Source organism: Bos taurus, chromosome 1 (assembly GCF_002263795.3).
Source record: "Bos taurus isolate L1 Dominette 01449 registration number 42190680 breed Hereford chromosome 1, ARS-UCD2.0, whole genome shotgun sequence".
Taxonomy (NCBI): Eukaryota; Metazoa; Chordata; class Mammalia; order Artiodactyla; family Bovidae; genus Bos; species Bos taurus.
Window position 1 is genome coordinate 53,768,271 of NC_037328.1, and position 15,912 is coordinate 53,784,182.

General features: G+C 38.7%; 1 protein-coding gene across 1 annotated transcript in view; it reads right to left on the reverse strand.

Moving 5' to 3' along the window:
- The window catches only part of MORC1 (MORC family CW-type zinc finger 1), a 161,156-nt gene that overhangs the window by 46,352 nt on the left and 98,892 nt on the right, over positions 1-15,912 (reverse strand). The window contains 2 exon segments of the mRNA XM_059887296.1: positions 3,602-3,884; positions 4,858-4,923. Coding sequence (XP_059743279.1) covers positions 3,602-3,884; positions 4,858-4,923 — 349 coding nt within the window.

The window sequence follows — 15,912 nt, forward strand, 5'->3', positions numbered from 1 at the left end:
CATTTATTTGTGTTCTTTTTAATGACAGCCATTCTGACAGACATGAGGTAATATCTCAAAGGTTTTGATTTGTGTTTCCCTGATGATTAGTGATGTTGAGCATCCTCTCATGTGTCTTGTTGGCCTTCTGTATGTCTTCTTTGGAGAAATGCATATTTAGATCTTCTGCCCATTTTTTTACTAGGTTGTTTTATATATATATATACACACACACACACAGCTGTATATATATAGCTGTATTAAGTTGTTTGTATATTTTGGAGCTTAATCCCTTGTGGTTACATCATTTGCAAATATTTTATCCCATTCTGTAAGTTGTCTTTTCATTTGGTTTGTGGCTCCCTTTGCTATGGAAAAGCTTTTAAGTTTAATTAGGTTCCATTTGTTTGTTTTTGCTTTTGTTTTCCATTACTCTAGGGGACAGATCCAAAAAAAAATCTTGCTGCGATTTATGTCAAAGAGTGTTCTGCCTATGTTTTCCTCTAGGAGTTGTATAGTATCCAGTCTTACATTTAGGTCTTTAATCCCTTTTGAGTTTATTTTATCATCAATTACAAGGAAAAAACTGCAAAAAAAAAAAAACACATGGAGGCTAAACAATACACTTCTAAACAACTAGTGGATCATGGAAGAGATTAAAAACACCTAAAAATAAATGAAAACAAAAACAAATTTTTCCGAAACAGAATATGCAGTTCTAAGAGGGAAGTTTATAGTGATACAAGCTTATCCCAAGAAACAAGAAAAATCTCAAACAACCTAAAAATTCTTCCTAAGAGTTGACGTACAACATGTCTTCATTTCTTCCCCTTCCACTTGCTAAATCCATTGTAACCTGGTTTCTATTCTCTCCAATTCAATAACAATGAAATTCCTCCTGTGATTATTCCTATTACTACTAAGTCATTAAGTTAGTGAACTTTTTTGGCCTTTGGCCTGGTTGAGTTGACCTTTCAACCGAATTCAGCCTCTCCGATCATCTACACCCCATATCTCAGCAAACGGGTCAGTGTTCCCTCCTCAAGCCAAATACACAGGAACAAATACATCCACTTCTCTCCCCTCCACATGATCACCTCACCCACACCACCATTATTTCCCCCCAAGGCCACTGCAATAGCCTTTTAACTGCTCTGCCCACATTCATTCTGTTTGCTGAGAATCCATTTTTAATACTAACCCAAAGCAATCTTTTCTAAAGGAAATTTTGATCATGCCACTTCCCTGTTTAAAATCCTTCAGTGTTTTTCTATTGCTTTCAGTATAAATACAAAATCCCTTATCAAAGTATCAGCTTGCATGGTTCTGATGACTCCCTGCCCATCTCACACCACAGCCCCCTTTCCCTCACTGCCCCACCACAGCTTAGCTGTCTTCTTAGTGTCAGTGAAGTGTCAGTCAGTCAGTCATGTCCCACTCTTTGCAACCCCATGGTCTGTAGCCTGCCAGGCTCCTGTCCATGGAATTCTCCAGGTAAGAATACTGGAGTGGGTTGCCATTCCCTTCTCCAGGGAGCTGTCTTCTTAAGGTACTTTGTATTCCATGTTCTCTCATTAGCAAATAATGTTTGCACTGATTGGAAATGATCTTCCTCTCCATTTAGCCACTTAATTGGAATTCAATCGTAAAAGTTATGTCATCACTTTTTCAAGGAAGACTTCCCTGTCCTCCCAGGGTCAAACTTCCTATTATAAGGACTCACACTACTATGTCATAAAAACTGCCTCAGTGTCCGTTCCCATTTATCTGTATAATCATTGGATTGTCTGTCTCTATCACTAGACTATAAGTTCAGCGGGGACTTGGGACTATAGGTGGTTTTGCTCACAGCTAAATCCCCTGTAGCTGGCTAACATACTGAATGGCACATAACAGATGATTTTACACATAATATATTCACATATACATATGTGAATCTCCATATTTACATTCTAAAATGTGCTATTCTAACACAACTTTGTGATCACTTGTATGTTGTCTTTGGAGCATGCAACCTCCCCATAAAATTAGTCTACAAATCCCAAATCTTGAAATTCCACAGTTAATGAAATCAGGAGTTAAATGAGATATAATTATAAAGTGATAGCAACTGCTTTTTCTATTATAAGCATGCAAAAGTTGAGTATCTGCTGAATAGATGAATTCCTACACTCAAATATAATGCATAATTCAAACTAAAATTCTGAAGAAGGTGGACAGATTCAAGATTCAGTTTGGCCTCAACAGCCTCAAGAAAAGACTTAGGGCCAAAACTTCAAAATTATAGGGATCTGTATTTCAAATAATCTAAGAGAATGAGCTACCCAAAAATGAAGTAAGAAAAGGCTGCCTTTAGGAGGTAATAAGCCTATATCACTAAAGATTTTAAAGAATCCAATACCATTTTCCAAAGATATTACAAAGGAATGTGTGAGATATTTCTGTAATTTAACTATTATTCAGAATAATTCTTTTTTAAAGAACCATGCCTGAAATCTTGTCTTCCACCATGCTTAATACACTATCTTACACAGGGCAGAAGCTCAGTGGATATTTGCCAATGAAATTAGTTCCCTGCTTTCAGATATGATGGCAACTCATTGGAATATTTTCCATGTGGCCCATATTCACCCTTTCAGGGTAAAGTAAATTTTTAGAAACAGTAAAAAAACATTAGTAATCAAGTTTTATCAACAAGGCAGATAAACTAAGCAATAAATTTTGGCTTATAAAAGATTTTTTAAAGGTAGTAAGATAACGAAGTGAAGTGAAGTGAAGTGAAAGTGTTAGTCGCTCAGTGGTGTTCAACTCTTTGTGACCCCATGGACTATAGCCTTTTGGGACCTCATGGATTGTAGCCTGCCAGGCTTCTTTGTCCATGGAATTCTCCAGGTAATACTGGAGTGTGTAGCCATTTCCTTCCCCAGGGTATCTTCCCAATCCAGGGATCGAACCTGGGTTCCCCACATTACAGGCAGATTCTTTACCGTCTGAGCCACCAGGGAAGCCTGTGAGATAATAGCTGTGGTCACTGAACACTGATCAGGCACAGGGTAAATGCCCACTCAATTTTAAGTGTTGTTATTATTATACACTGAAACTAAGGGCAGATTCTCAAAGAGGAATTAAATAAGCGTCAACACTGTAAGAATGAAAGTGTAATTTTTTTTTTTAAAGAAACTCATTTAGATACATGGAAATCCTAGGGTGTACATTCATTATAATCAAGCTCAGCAGTTAGTTACATTATCAACATCACATTTTATTTTTCCAGAACTTGGACTATAGGGATAACTACCTATGTAAAATTTGACCAAGCATTTTTGCTATAAAGCACTGAATGCAAATTTCTCAAGATTACAGGTTTATCCTATATGGGTATTTCTCTCTTAAATACAGATTAAAATCTTTATCCCATAGAGGTGTTCTTTAGGAGCCCTTCAGTGCTGATATTAGCAATCTGACTTTTCTTCCAAAAGAGACAATGTAGGGAAAAAATAGAAATTGGGACTTTGTCCAGGGAACTCAGATTACAATATGTATGCTATAATTAGAGTGCTTTAAAAAAATGTGAAATGAAGCAAAATCTTTAAAAAATGTTATTTCTGGAAAAGTGAATGACTATATAGTTTTGTGGAAAAGTAACAAAAAAAAATCACCTGGTCTCTGCTAGCTAGTTTGACATTTTCCAGTGGAACTGCTGGATACATCTGCTGTTGAGGTTTCACTTTCTTCTGCCCAGACTTTTTCATAATTTCAGTCTCTGAAATATACTCTACATCAGAGTCCGCTCCTTCTGTGTTTTTTTCCCAGCCTCTGTGGTTGACCAAAAGCTCAAAGGATGAAAGAGACTCATGCTTCCAGTCATCACTGGAAGGTCTGATTCTCTGAATTTTCTTATTTCCCTTAAATAAGAAAGAACATGCTTTTAATTTGGGGTAGCTGGCTTATTTATAATTAGTTACCATTCCCTTATAATCTTATAATATTAGGTGATATTTATTACTAACAACAGTTTTAAAAATCAGAAGCTTAGAAAATAAACTTTGGCAAAGGTATACTGCTATAATGGCTTATTCGGAATTTGATTCAGCAGAGTTGGGCTGAGTCAAGAAGTCTGATCCTAAAGATGCAGAAGACTCCAAACTGGTAATACACTGTGCTTCCTGACTTACTCCTGAGCAGAGATTTTCTTGCTTTTGGATCTCTGGTGCATGTAGGTCAGCTATTTATTAACATAAAATTTGGTTGAGGTTTACAATCTCACCATTTGCCTGCTAAGAAATCTGAATAACCAAAATTGTAAAGAGTTTTTCATAATTTTGTGTGTGTGATTGATATAACTGAAGGTTCAAAAATTTTTAAATTTTAGATAATAACAGATATTTGAGGAATAAAATGTAATATGACATTTAGCAAAATAAGAAACAACATAGGAATTACATATAGAACATATTTCTAGGTAAATATATACCTACAGACTCACATACACACTCTCTCTCTGATTTTATATGCATAATTTTATATAACACATATATATTATAAATAATATGCTGGAAAAATATAATCATAAATACATTAAGATATCTAAAATGGTCATCATCTCCATGCAGTAAGATACATTAAGATATCTAAAATGGTCATCATCTCCATGCAGTAAGACAATGGGTGGTTTAAATTTTCTTATTTATACTTTACTTTCTGAGTTTTTCCTAATAAACATGAATTGTTATAATAAAAAATGATGATGGTGAAAAAATATCTATGAGTGCTTCACTTTCTGAACATATTAAACCATGATGACATTTGGCCCTTGGTAAGTCTTATCATTCCTATGGGAAATGTCACAAATGACTCAATCCCACTTTAATTACTCACCTTAGATGTTGAAGCTTGGAAGGGGCTAGTGAGCTCAGTGATCCTATTCACTGGTATAAACTGAGGCTATTATGGAAAAAAATCATTAGACAAATATAAGTAAAAGCAACTTTTAATTGGCATATTATAATAATTCAATGTTCTTCATTTTTTAAAGAAGTGCCAAGCTCACACACTCTTGCCAATCCTTAAGGAGTCCCTTTCAGTTTAGACATACAGTAATGGTATATGATTGGTAGTGACTGAACAGTACAAGATAATGCAATGAAGTATTATAAGCAATACAAGCAAAATTACAAGCAATTACAAGCAAACATCTTATGAGCAATAGAAGGGTGCCATGGTATCAGAAATTGTCTCCACAGCCCTCATCTCCCCTCTCTGGAGACCCTTTTTTCTCCACGTGTAGTTTCCAGCATCTGGAACAAATCTTGACCATTAGCAATAGCTCTGCATAGGTCAGAGCCCTGGATCTGAGCTTCAAGGGACTGTTGAGGATACACTGCCCTTAACTGTGTCCCTAAAAACTGACATCCATATTTATATAGTGCTATATTCATATATTACCGGGATAGTCTTTTCTTTTTTTGTAGATATTTAGCTGCTATCATAGTATCTTAAACACACCATTATAAGAGTTTGGTTTTCCCAGACTATCTATCTGCCAGAGTTTTCTATAGGAAGGGTAGGTGGAGGATAAGAGTCTAGGCGAGTTTTTCTTTTTTGTTTCCATAAGCAAAATCTCTTTTCTCATTTCTCCCCAAGAAATTCTTTTTCTCATCTTCTGCAAACATGGCTTTTTGAGTACTTTCATGTACACTCCACATCTTCTGTGAACCCAAGCAGGTCCAGTAAAGTTCCAAGGCTATAGATTTTCCATCTCCAGATGAACCCTTCTTTAGTAAGTGTATTTGTGTTGATTCTTTAGAAGTGCTATTGCTGGGCTCTTTCTTCCATTTCTCTCCGTTTCCTCCTGTGGGATTCTTGCATTATCTTGACTGCCTTGGGCAGCCCTGGGGTATTCTGGTATATATTTCCTAGCTCTACTGAAACTAGAGTTTGCATTTTTGTTCTCTGTTTTCCGGTTGCTCTTACAAGACTCCCAGGAAAAGAACAGGAAGATGCTACATCTATATAGCCATATATTTATAGCAGAAATCACGGTATGTATCACATTGTGTCATAGTCATGGTAATACTTGTATCTCTCTCTGAAAGTCATTTTTTATCTGTAGTACCCATCACAGTGTTTAGTGCTTTGAGTGAGTGAGTGAGTGAAGTCGCTCAGTCGTGTCCAACTCCTTGTGACCCCATAGACCAGCCCACCAGGCTCCTCCGCCCGTGGGATTCTCCAGGCAAGAGTACTGGAGTGGGTTGCCATTTCCTTCTCCATTAGCACTTTATAGGTACTCAATAAAATGTTGGTGATTAACAGGATAAACAGATGTTCCCAGAGACTATTGCTCATTTCTTTCTCTGTTGAAACACCGCCACAGTTCTATTCTGCACTCATAATGTGACTACTTCTTCATTACCTGTCAGATGTTATCACATATTTGAGATGCTTTATATTAAATGCCAGTGTCTTATTCCTGATATAGAGAAATGGATTGAGTGTAGCCTAGTAACAAGGTATGATACACTTACATCATTTGGGTTTGTATCATTTTTGGTGCTAGCTTAAAGATAATTACTTTTTGATAAAAAGTTTTATTACAGTGAGTTTTAACCTGAATGACTAATCACATCACTGAAGTTGTAATAAAAATTTTTAATTCCATTCGTTTTCCTCTTTTTATATTCATTTCAGAGTTGTGTTTCTACAAAAGAACTTCAGACATCATAGAAATACACAGCAAAAATGTCTCAACTACATTTTGAATAGAAAAATACCACTAATGGCAGCACATCTTTGCATTTTTTGTAAAACAGAAATCTAGGTAACATAGCTAATCCATTTCAAATTCTGTCTCAGTTACTTAATGAATGGTTGTTTGCTAGTGGTAATATCTTTATCATCACCATCACCTCTTCAGATTTCAGAGACTCATCATCACCTTAGAAAGCTTGCTAATATTGGTATTTATTTTTATATGATACTCATAAACTCTCCCAGAAAGACTGTTACATTTCTTTCCATTTTTGGAAAGTCCTGAAAACCACAGATTCAATAGCAAAAGCTGCAGAACATGAAGTATCTCTGCCAGCAGGAAAAACAGAGGGTCCTTAAAGTCAGGAATAAAGGAAAAAAAGGCTGTGGTGCATAAGAATCATGTGGAGAGCTGGACAGAAAAGCAGATTCCAAGGCTTCTGTCTCAGAGACTCTTGTTGAGTCAGTCTGCTGTAGACCTCAGGAATTTGAATTTTTACAAACATGTGAAGTTCTTACACAAATGACCTGATCATCATAGACTCACGGCCCTGGAAGACAGAGGATTCTACATTTTAATTTTAGATTCACGCTTAGTGGGACTGTAGAGACAATATTTTTATGTTTCTGTACTATGAAGGCTTTCTGATCAAATTTTACCAAAACTTTAGACCTAGCCTAGAAGAACAAATTTTAGAATTTAATTTATGACTAATTATTAGTGAGAGAGTATCTGAAGAGATTTACCCTCCTAGAGGTATGTATTTACATGTTAAGGAAGGAATGAGATCTGAGGATGTACAAGCATAGCTAAAGAAGATAGTCTTATCTTTCCCCTAAGAGATTTACTTATATTCCATAGGGTAACAGTAAGAATCCAGGATCCTTCTCAAAGAGCAAAGAAGTATGTGTCTGACAGGCAATAAGGTGGAGTTAGGGAGGAGGCTGCCCCTCTCTTATATAAATAACCAGATTTTTTCCCCCCAACTTTCTCGCTGATGATACAAACTCCAGTATATATAGGATAACATATGATCTGCCTCATCTCATCCACTGCCCCAGGGGTACAAATTAGGACAAAAGGGAATCAGAGTAATTATTTGCTATAATTAAATAATAGATCTGCTCTGCTCCAGAAACCTCATGTTTGTATTCAAAATAAAACAAATATATACAGGCATTACAAATTTAACACCCTGTAAATGAAGATGGGCAACTCACACTCATAGGCTCTAAAATTGGACAAAAGTGAAAGTAAAAAGTAAAGCGTCAGTTGCGCAGTGGTGTCCAACTCTTTGCGACCCCATGGACTGTAGCCCACCGGGTTCCTCTGTCCATGGAATTCTCCAGGCAAGAATACTGGAATGGGTTGCCATGCCCTCCCTCCAGATGATCTTCCTGACCCAGGGATCGAACCCAGATCTCCTGTATTGCAAACAGATAAAATTAAATGGATATTCACAAATACCTAGTTTAATCCCATTTTTACTGGGCTGAAGGGGGAGGGGTGTGCTAGGATCAAGGACTAGTGACATCAAACAGACCTGAGGTCAGCTTATAAACAACTCTTCCATAAAAAGAACAAACTCTTGCCATCTGTGACAACATGGATGGACCTACAGGGTATAAAGCTAAGTGAAATAAGTCAGACAGAGAACGACAAATATCACATGATCTCACCCATGTGGAATTTAAGAGGAAAAAAAAAGAACAAACAAAGCAATTAAGAAACAGACTCATATATATAAGTTAGCGGCTGTCAGAGGATAAAATGGTGAGGAAATGGGCAAAATAGGTGAAAGGGATTAGGAGATACAAACTTTCAATTATAAAATAAATAAGTCAAGAGGATGCAATGTACAGCACAAGAGATACAGTCAGTAATATTCTAACAACTCTCTATGGTGGCTAAACATCGTGGTGATCATTTTGTAACATATGAAAATATTGAGTCATTATGGTATACACTTGAAACTACTATAACACTGTATGTCAATTAAAATTCAAGAGAAAAGAAAAGAATGTGGACAAGCAAATCAAGCTAAGGAGTGGAAGAGCTACTGTTGGACATCTACTGTGCCCAATACTGAGCCAGATGTAGTGATGGGAGATACATGAGGAAGTGAACTCATGATATCTGCCCTCAAGGAATTTCCACACATGTTCCTCATGAGCAATAGTAGCTTGTTTGCTATACTGCGAACACAGGGCCCACAGATGTGACCGTATCATGCATTATCCCTTTTGGAATGACAGGTATCACCACAGAGAAATTAGATCTTTGTCACAAGAGTAATAAAGTAAAACATTTCAATTACAGTGAGCATCATCAGCCTCTTGTTAGACAGAGTGTCATAAGAGCTTAGGTGTCATAAATTTTAGATCATGGAAGTTTATGTAAGGAGGCTGAAAAGCTTGATAAACAAATAGATTTTCTAAGGCATCAAGCTCCTTAGTATACAGATTAGAAATCTCAGCATCCTATACAACAATGATACATTAAAAAGATTATATTCTAAATGAGAAAATGTGTTCACAGTCTTCAGTATAAAGTTGTGCTCAGATATGCCATTTCATTTTGAAAACACAGCTAAAAGGTCAGCGAGCCTTCTCTGCCTTACATTTACTGCTAAACTGTACACTTACTGTGGGAACTGTCAGACCACACGGCCTCAGTTTTTGTGTCCATGCAAGCACCATGAAAGAACAGAAGGCTATTGAGTTTTCTCAACAGGCATGGAATTTTACAAAGGCTCTTCATGTGATGCAAAGACTATGAATGTGACAAATGAAATCCAAATATAGTCTCTATACTCCCACTCAAATGCCAACACTTCATTTTGACCAAGTGTGAGAACATTATGGTGTCCAAGAATAGATGTAGACAGTTTTAAGTCTAACCTATATAGCTTCAACCAATCCAATGAAAAATATTTATCTTTGTATCTAATTGTGAAGAATTCTGCATAAACCAAATTGTTCCTTCAACCCTTCACTCATTTGGCAAACATCTATTATATAAAAGGTTCAGGTCTAAGTGTTATTGGGAACACAAAGATGAATAAACATGTTCCCTTATTTCAAAAATCTTACAGTCAAACACAGGAGACAGATAAAACACATGACTAACTATAATACCAGGTAGAAAGTGAAACACGGAGACTTCCCTGGTGGTCCAGTGGTTAAGAATCCATCTTCCAAGGCAGGGGATGCGGGTTTGATCCCTGGTTGGGGAACTAAGATCCCACCTGACAGGGGCAACTAAAGCCAGTGCGCCACAACTAGAGAGAAGCCCACGTGCCACAAATAAGACACAACCTAGTCAAGTATATGGAGAAGGCAATGGCACCCCACCCTTTGGAAAATCCCAAAGACGGAGGAGCCTGGTAGGCTGCAGTCCATGGGGTCGCTAGGAATCGGACGCGACTGAGCGACTTCACTTTCCCTTTTCACTTTCATGCACTGGAGAAGGAAATGGCAACCCACTCCAGTGTTCTTGCCTGGAGAATCCCAGGGACGGGGAGCCTGGTCGGCTGCAGTCTCTGGGGTCGCACAGAGTCGGACATGACTGAAGCGACTTAGCAGCAGTCAAATATATAAATAAAAGTTTTTTAAAAAGTGAAATATGTCCTTAAGAAAGACACACAGGAAGGGTAAGGGGAAGTGGAAGAAGGAGATATCTCTACAAGCAGGGAAATGGGAGAAGACTTCACACAGCAATGACATTCATTTTGGACCCTGAAGGACTAGGGAACAAAGGCACTCAGACAAAGTGTCAGGAATGGAGGCATGCGGCATCAAGGAAGTGGAGAACACAGAGGAACCTGCGGGAGCTCAGGGAGAGAATCCTGCAGAAGAGAAGAAACTTACGCCAAGGGACTAGTGTCAGATTAGAGAGAGCCTAGACTGTGGCTCCAGATGGGAAATTAACATTAATCAGAGAAGGTTAACCCAGAGGACCCAGAGAATACACAAGCAACACAGCACGTCTGCACAAATGAACTGATTATATAAATATACTATACTACCCACTGACTTTGAAAAAAGTGAAAGTATTAGTCAGTCAGTCATGTCCGACTATGTGAGACGCTATGGACTGTGCTTGCCAGGTCCCTCTGGCCGTGGAATTCTCCAGGCAGTGGACTGTTAATGGATTCTCCAATGGAGTGGGTTGCCAATCCCTTCTCCAGGGAATCATCCCAGTGGTACAAATGGGTAAACAGAGTAGGCTTCATCAAGGAATCAAGTTATCATTTGCCTTATAATGATCTGAAGGCATTAAGTGTATTTAAAGTGGTACCAAAATCCCTGAATGAAATGGACCTAAAACAATACTCCATATGTGTGATTATGACACAGCTGTCCTGTTGAACAATAGAAAGTAGAAAAGACTGTAAATTGTGATGTTAAAATTGACTGTGGCTCAGATCATGAACTCCTTATTATCAAATTCAGACTTAAATTGAAGAAAGTAGGGAAAACCACTAGACCATTCAGGTATGACCTAAATCAAATCCCTTATGATTATACAGTGGAAGTGAGAAATAGATTTAAGGGCCTAGATCTGATAGATACAGTGCCTGATGAACTATGGACTGAGGTTCATGACATTGTACAGGAGACAGGGATCAAGACCATCCCCATGGAAAAGAAATGCAAAAAAGCAAAATGGCTATCTGGGGAGGCCTTACAAATAGCTGCGAAAAGAAGAGAAGTGAAAAACAAAGGAGAAAAGGAAAGATATAAGCATTGACTGCAGAGTTCCAAAGAATAGCAAGAAGAGATAAGAAAGCCTTCCTCAGCGATCAATGTAAAGAAATAGAGGAAAACAACAGAATGGGAAAGACTAGAGATCTCTTCAAGAAAATTAGAGATACCAAGGGAAGATTTCATGCAAAGATGGGCTTGATAAAGGACAGAAATGGTATGGACCTAACAGAAGCAGAAGATATTAAGAAGAGGTGGCAGGAATACACAGAAGAACTGTACAAAAAAGATCTTCACGACCCAGATAATCACGATGATGTGATCACTCATCTAGAGCCAGACATCCTAGAATGTGAAGTCAAGTGGGCCTTAGAGAGCATTACCACGAACAAAGCTAGTGGAGGTGATGGAATTCCAATTGAGCTATTTGAAATCCTGAAAGATGATGCTGTGAAAGTGCTGCACTCAACATGCCAGCAAATTTGGAAAATTCAGCAGTGGCCACAGGACTGGAAAAGGTCAGTTTTCATTCCAATCCCAAAGAAAGGCAATGCCAAAGAATGCTCAAAGTACCGCACAACTGCACTATCTCACATGCTAGTAAAGTAATGCTCAAAATTCTCAAAGACAGGCTTCAGCAATACATGAACCGTGAACTTGCTGATGTTCAAGCTGGTTTTAGAAAAGGCAGAGGAACCAGAGATCAAATTGCCAACATCCGCTGGATCATGGAAAAGCAAGAGAGTTCCAGAAAAACATCTATTTCTTCCTTATTGACTATGCCAAAGCCTTTGACTGTGTGGATCACCATAAACTGTAGAAAATTCTGAAAGAGATGGGAATACCAGACCACCTGATCTGCCTCTTGAGAAGTGTGTATGCAGGTCAGGAAGCAACAGTTAGAACTGGACATGGAACAGCAGACTGGTTCCAAATAAGAAAAGGAGTACATCAAGGCTGTATACTGTCACCCTGCTTATTTAACTTCTATGCAGAGTACATCATGAGAAATGCTGGGCTGGAAGAAACACAAGCTGGAATCAAGATTGCCAGGAGAAATATCAATAACCTCAGATATGCAGATGACACCACCCTTATGGCAGAAAGTGAAGAGGAACTCAAAAGCCTCTTGAAAGTGAAAGAGGGGAGTGAAAAAGTTGGCTGAAAGCTCAACATTCAGAAAACTAAGATCATGGCATCTGGTCCCATCACTTCATGGGAAATAGATGGGGAAACAGTGGAAACAGTGTCAGACTTTATTTTTGGGGCTCCAAAATCACTGCAGATGGTGACTGCAGCCATGAAATTAAAAGACGCTTACTCCTTGGAAGGAAAGTTATGACCAACCTAGATAGCATATTCAAGAGCAGAGACATTACTTTGCCAACAAAGGTTCATCTAGTCAAGGCTATGGTTTTTCCTGTGGTCATGTATGGATGTGAGAGTTGGACTGTGAAGAAGGCTGAGTGCTGAAGAATTGATGCTTTTGAACTGTGGTGTTGGAGAAGACTCTTGAGAGTCCCTTGGACTGCAAGGAGATCCAACCAGTCCATTCTAAAGGAGATCAGCCCTGGGTGTTCTTTGGAAGGAATGATGCTAAAGCTGAAACTCCAGTACTTTGGCCACCTCATGCGAAGAGTTGACTCATTGGAAAAGACTCTGATGCTGGGAGGGATTGGGGGCAGGAGGAGAAGGGGACGCCAGAGGATGAGATGGCTGGATGGCATCACTGACTCGATGGACGTGAGTCTGAGTGAACTCCGGGAGTTGGTGATGGACAGGGAGGCCTGGGGTGCTGTGATTCATGGGGTTGCAAAGAGTCGGACATGAATGAGTGAATGAACTGAACTGAACTGAACTGAAAACTAAGAAAAGGGCAAAATTGAGTACTGCCAAATCCTCAAATGCAGAGGACTTGATTCTGTTACTCTGTCTTATGGTTTTAAAATTCTTGTCTAGGTTTACTGAAAAACAGAATGACAATTATCTAGCTGATGGGCCAATTAGTAGCTAAACAATCAAGAGTGATGATAAAAATGAAAATGCTTCATTACTTGGCCAGCAGGTGTCACTTGTCACTCGGTATAGAAAACAGCAGGTGATGAGGAATGAGCGCGGAAACGCACAGTGAGGAACACTCATTCATCTCTTCAGAGAGGAGAAGAAGCAGAATGTGCTGCTTCAGAAGCACAATTTATAAAGTGGCTCTTGGCTTGCTGGCACAACTTATCAATTACATCTTGTATTTGAGCCCTCCTACTAGGTTTATGAACTTATACATTTCTCTTAACAAATATGATTTGCATTACATCAGCTTGTGGCCTTTGTGAATGTTTTCATATCCTTTTTGACTATATTTATCATATGAGATTGTGAGCAGATTGTGTTGGAATTAGGCAAAAAGGAAACCAAAGTTAACTTCACCATTTAAAGATGTATGACTGATTCAACTTACTGAATTGCTCTGAAATTCACTCTCTTTCTGATGTTATAATTGTTATAACTGTAATGTGAGGATTAAATACAATACCACCTGTGGAAATGATAGTAGCTTTGAACCAACATGTTTAATTTTTCCCTAGAGGACAAGATCTAATCACTGAGGTACCTCTTCTACCAGCAGTTTTCTGACCCACTGTGAATTTTCTCTAAGTAGGGCATCCTGCAGTGGGGCACCTAGAATCTAGACTTTGTCACTCTGCATACCAGTAGTATGCAAAAAGGGTGGAGAAGACACTGCAGCTGCTGATTTCTGATACTAATACCATCATACTACCCTTCCTACCATTATTCCATCCTCCCTGGTTGTCAGTGATACAAAACCAACAACCAAAGAATCGAAGATCCTGAAAGGCTTTTGATTTACCAAGTTAACTCTTTGTTTTCCAGATCAAGATGCCTTCTGCCATTAAAACGGAAATGCAAGAGTAAGAAATGAAGTATGCAGATTTGGGCCATTTTTATATTTGCTCCCCAGATTTAATCAACGAATAAGTGAACATTGGTATCCAGAGGCAGGAAGAGAGAACAGGAGGTGGGCAAACCATAATTTCATGGCATGCAACTCATTATTTCCTGATATTGAGAGAATGGGCACCACTGATAGATATAGTGGAATGATGGTAATACACTAGCCATTACTTGATTTTCCAGTGATGTCTATCCTACACCTGAATAGTGTGTGCACTGAACCTGAATGGCACCAATGCCCTGTTTTTCTCACTTTGCCACCCTTCCTACGTCATAGTCTAACAGCACTTCTTCTAAAAAGCAGTCAGGAACAAAGTAAATTCTCATTGAATATTGGATGGTTTTGAGTCTTTTTTTCTGGCATCAAACAGCTATTACCAAATTAGTTTTTGAATACTTTCATAAATAATTTTTGTGAAAGGGGAACTGAGCTCACCTTTCAGAGGTCCTCTATTCAGTAATTACCATATCTTATAATGATTTATACAGTTTTTAAAAGACAAGCATGTCACAGAAATGCTGAGTTTATTTTTTAAAATACGAAAGTTTAGCATGTAATTTAAAAGACTGGTTCCATGAAGGAAAAAGCCCGTGCTCATCTCCAGGTCTTTGTTTATAATGCTCTTCTCACCTAGAATGCCCTGTTCTTTCCCTTTATTTACCCTAAATAGACTTTAAGATACAAATTGTGTCACTTCCTTTATGAAACTTTTTTGAATGAAGCCACCCTCCCTATCTTCTTGTAACTTCTGATTTAGTTTCAGCTATGGTAAAGAATCGGCAAAGGCAATGGCACCCCACTCTAGCGCTCTTGCCTGGAAAATCCCATGGACGGAGGAGCCTGGTGGGCTGCAGTCCATGGGGTCACTAAGAGTTGGACACAACTGAGCGACTTCACTTTCACTTTTCACTTTCATGCATTGGAGAAGGAAATGGCAACCCACTCTAGTGTTCTTGCTTGGAGAATCCCAGGGACGGGGAAGCCTCATAGGCTGCCATCTATGGGGTCACACAGAGTCGGACATGACTGAAGTGACTTAGCAGCAGCAGCAGCAGCAGTATGGTAAAGAATCTGCCTGCAATTCAGGAGACCTGGGTTCGATCCCTGGGTTGGGAAGATCCCCTGGAGGAGGGCATGGCAACCCACTCCAGTATTCTTGTCTGAAGAATCCCCATGGACAGAGAAGCCTGATGGGCTACAGTCCATTGGGTCACAAAGAGTCAGACACAATTGAACGACTAAGCACAGCACATGATCAGACAAGTACTGAACTAGCACTGGTTTACAGTGGTTGTTAATTTTTAAATAGCTGTCAGACTTGGTCCTCAAAGGGACTGTATATTATCCAAGGTCATGTTTTATTTCATGATTCAACAACTATCTGTTGAATACATGCCAGGCAGTGTTTTTGGTAATAGACAGTGAACAAAACCAAAACTATCCTTACAATCATGGGGCTTACATTGTGGTATTAGAGTTATTTGGTGGCTCAGAGGTTAAAGCGTCTG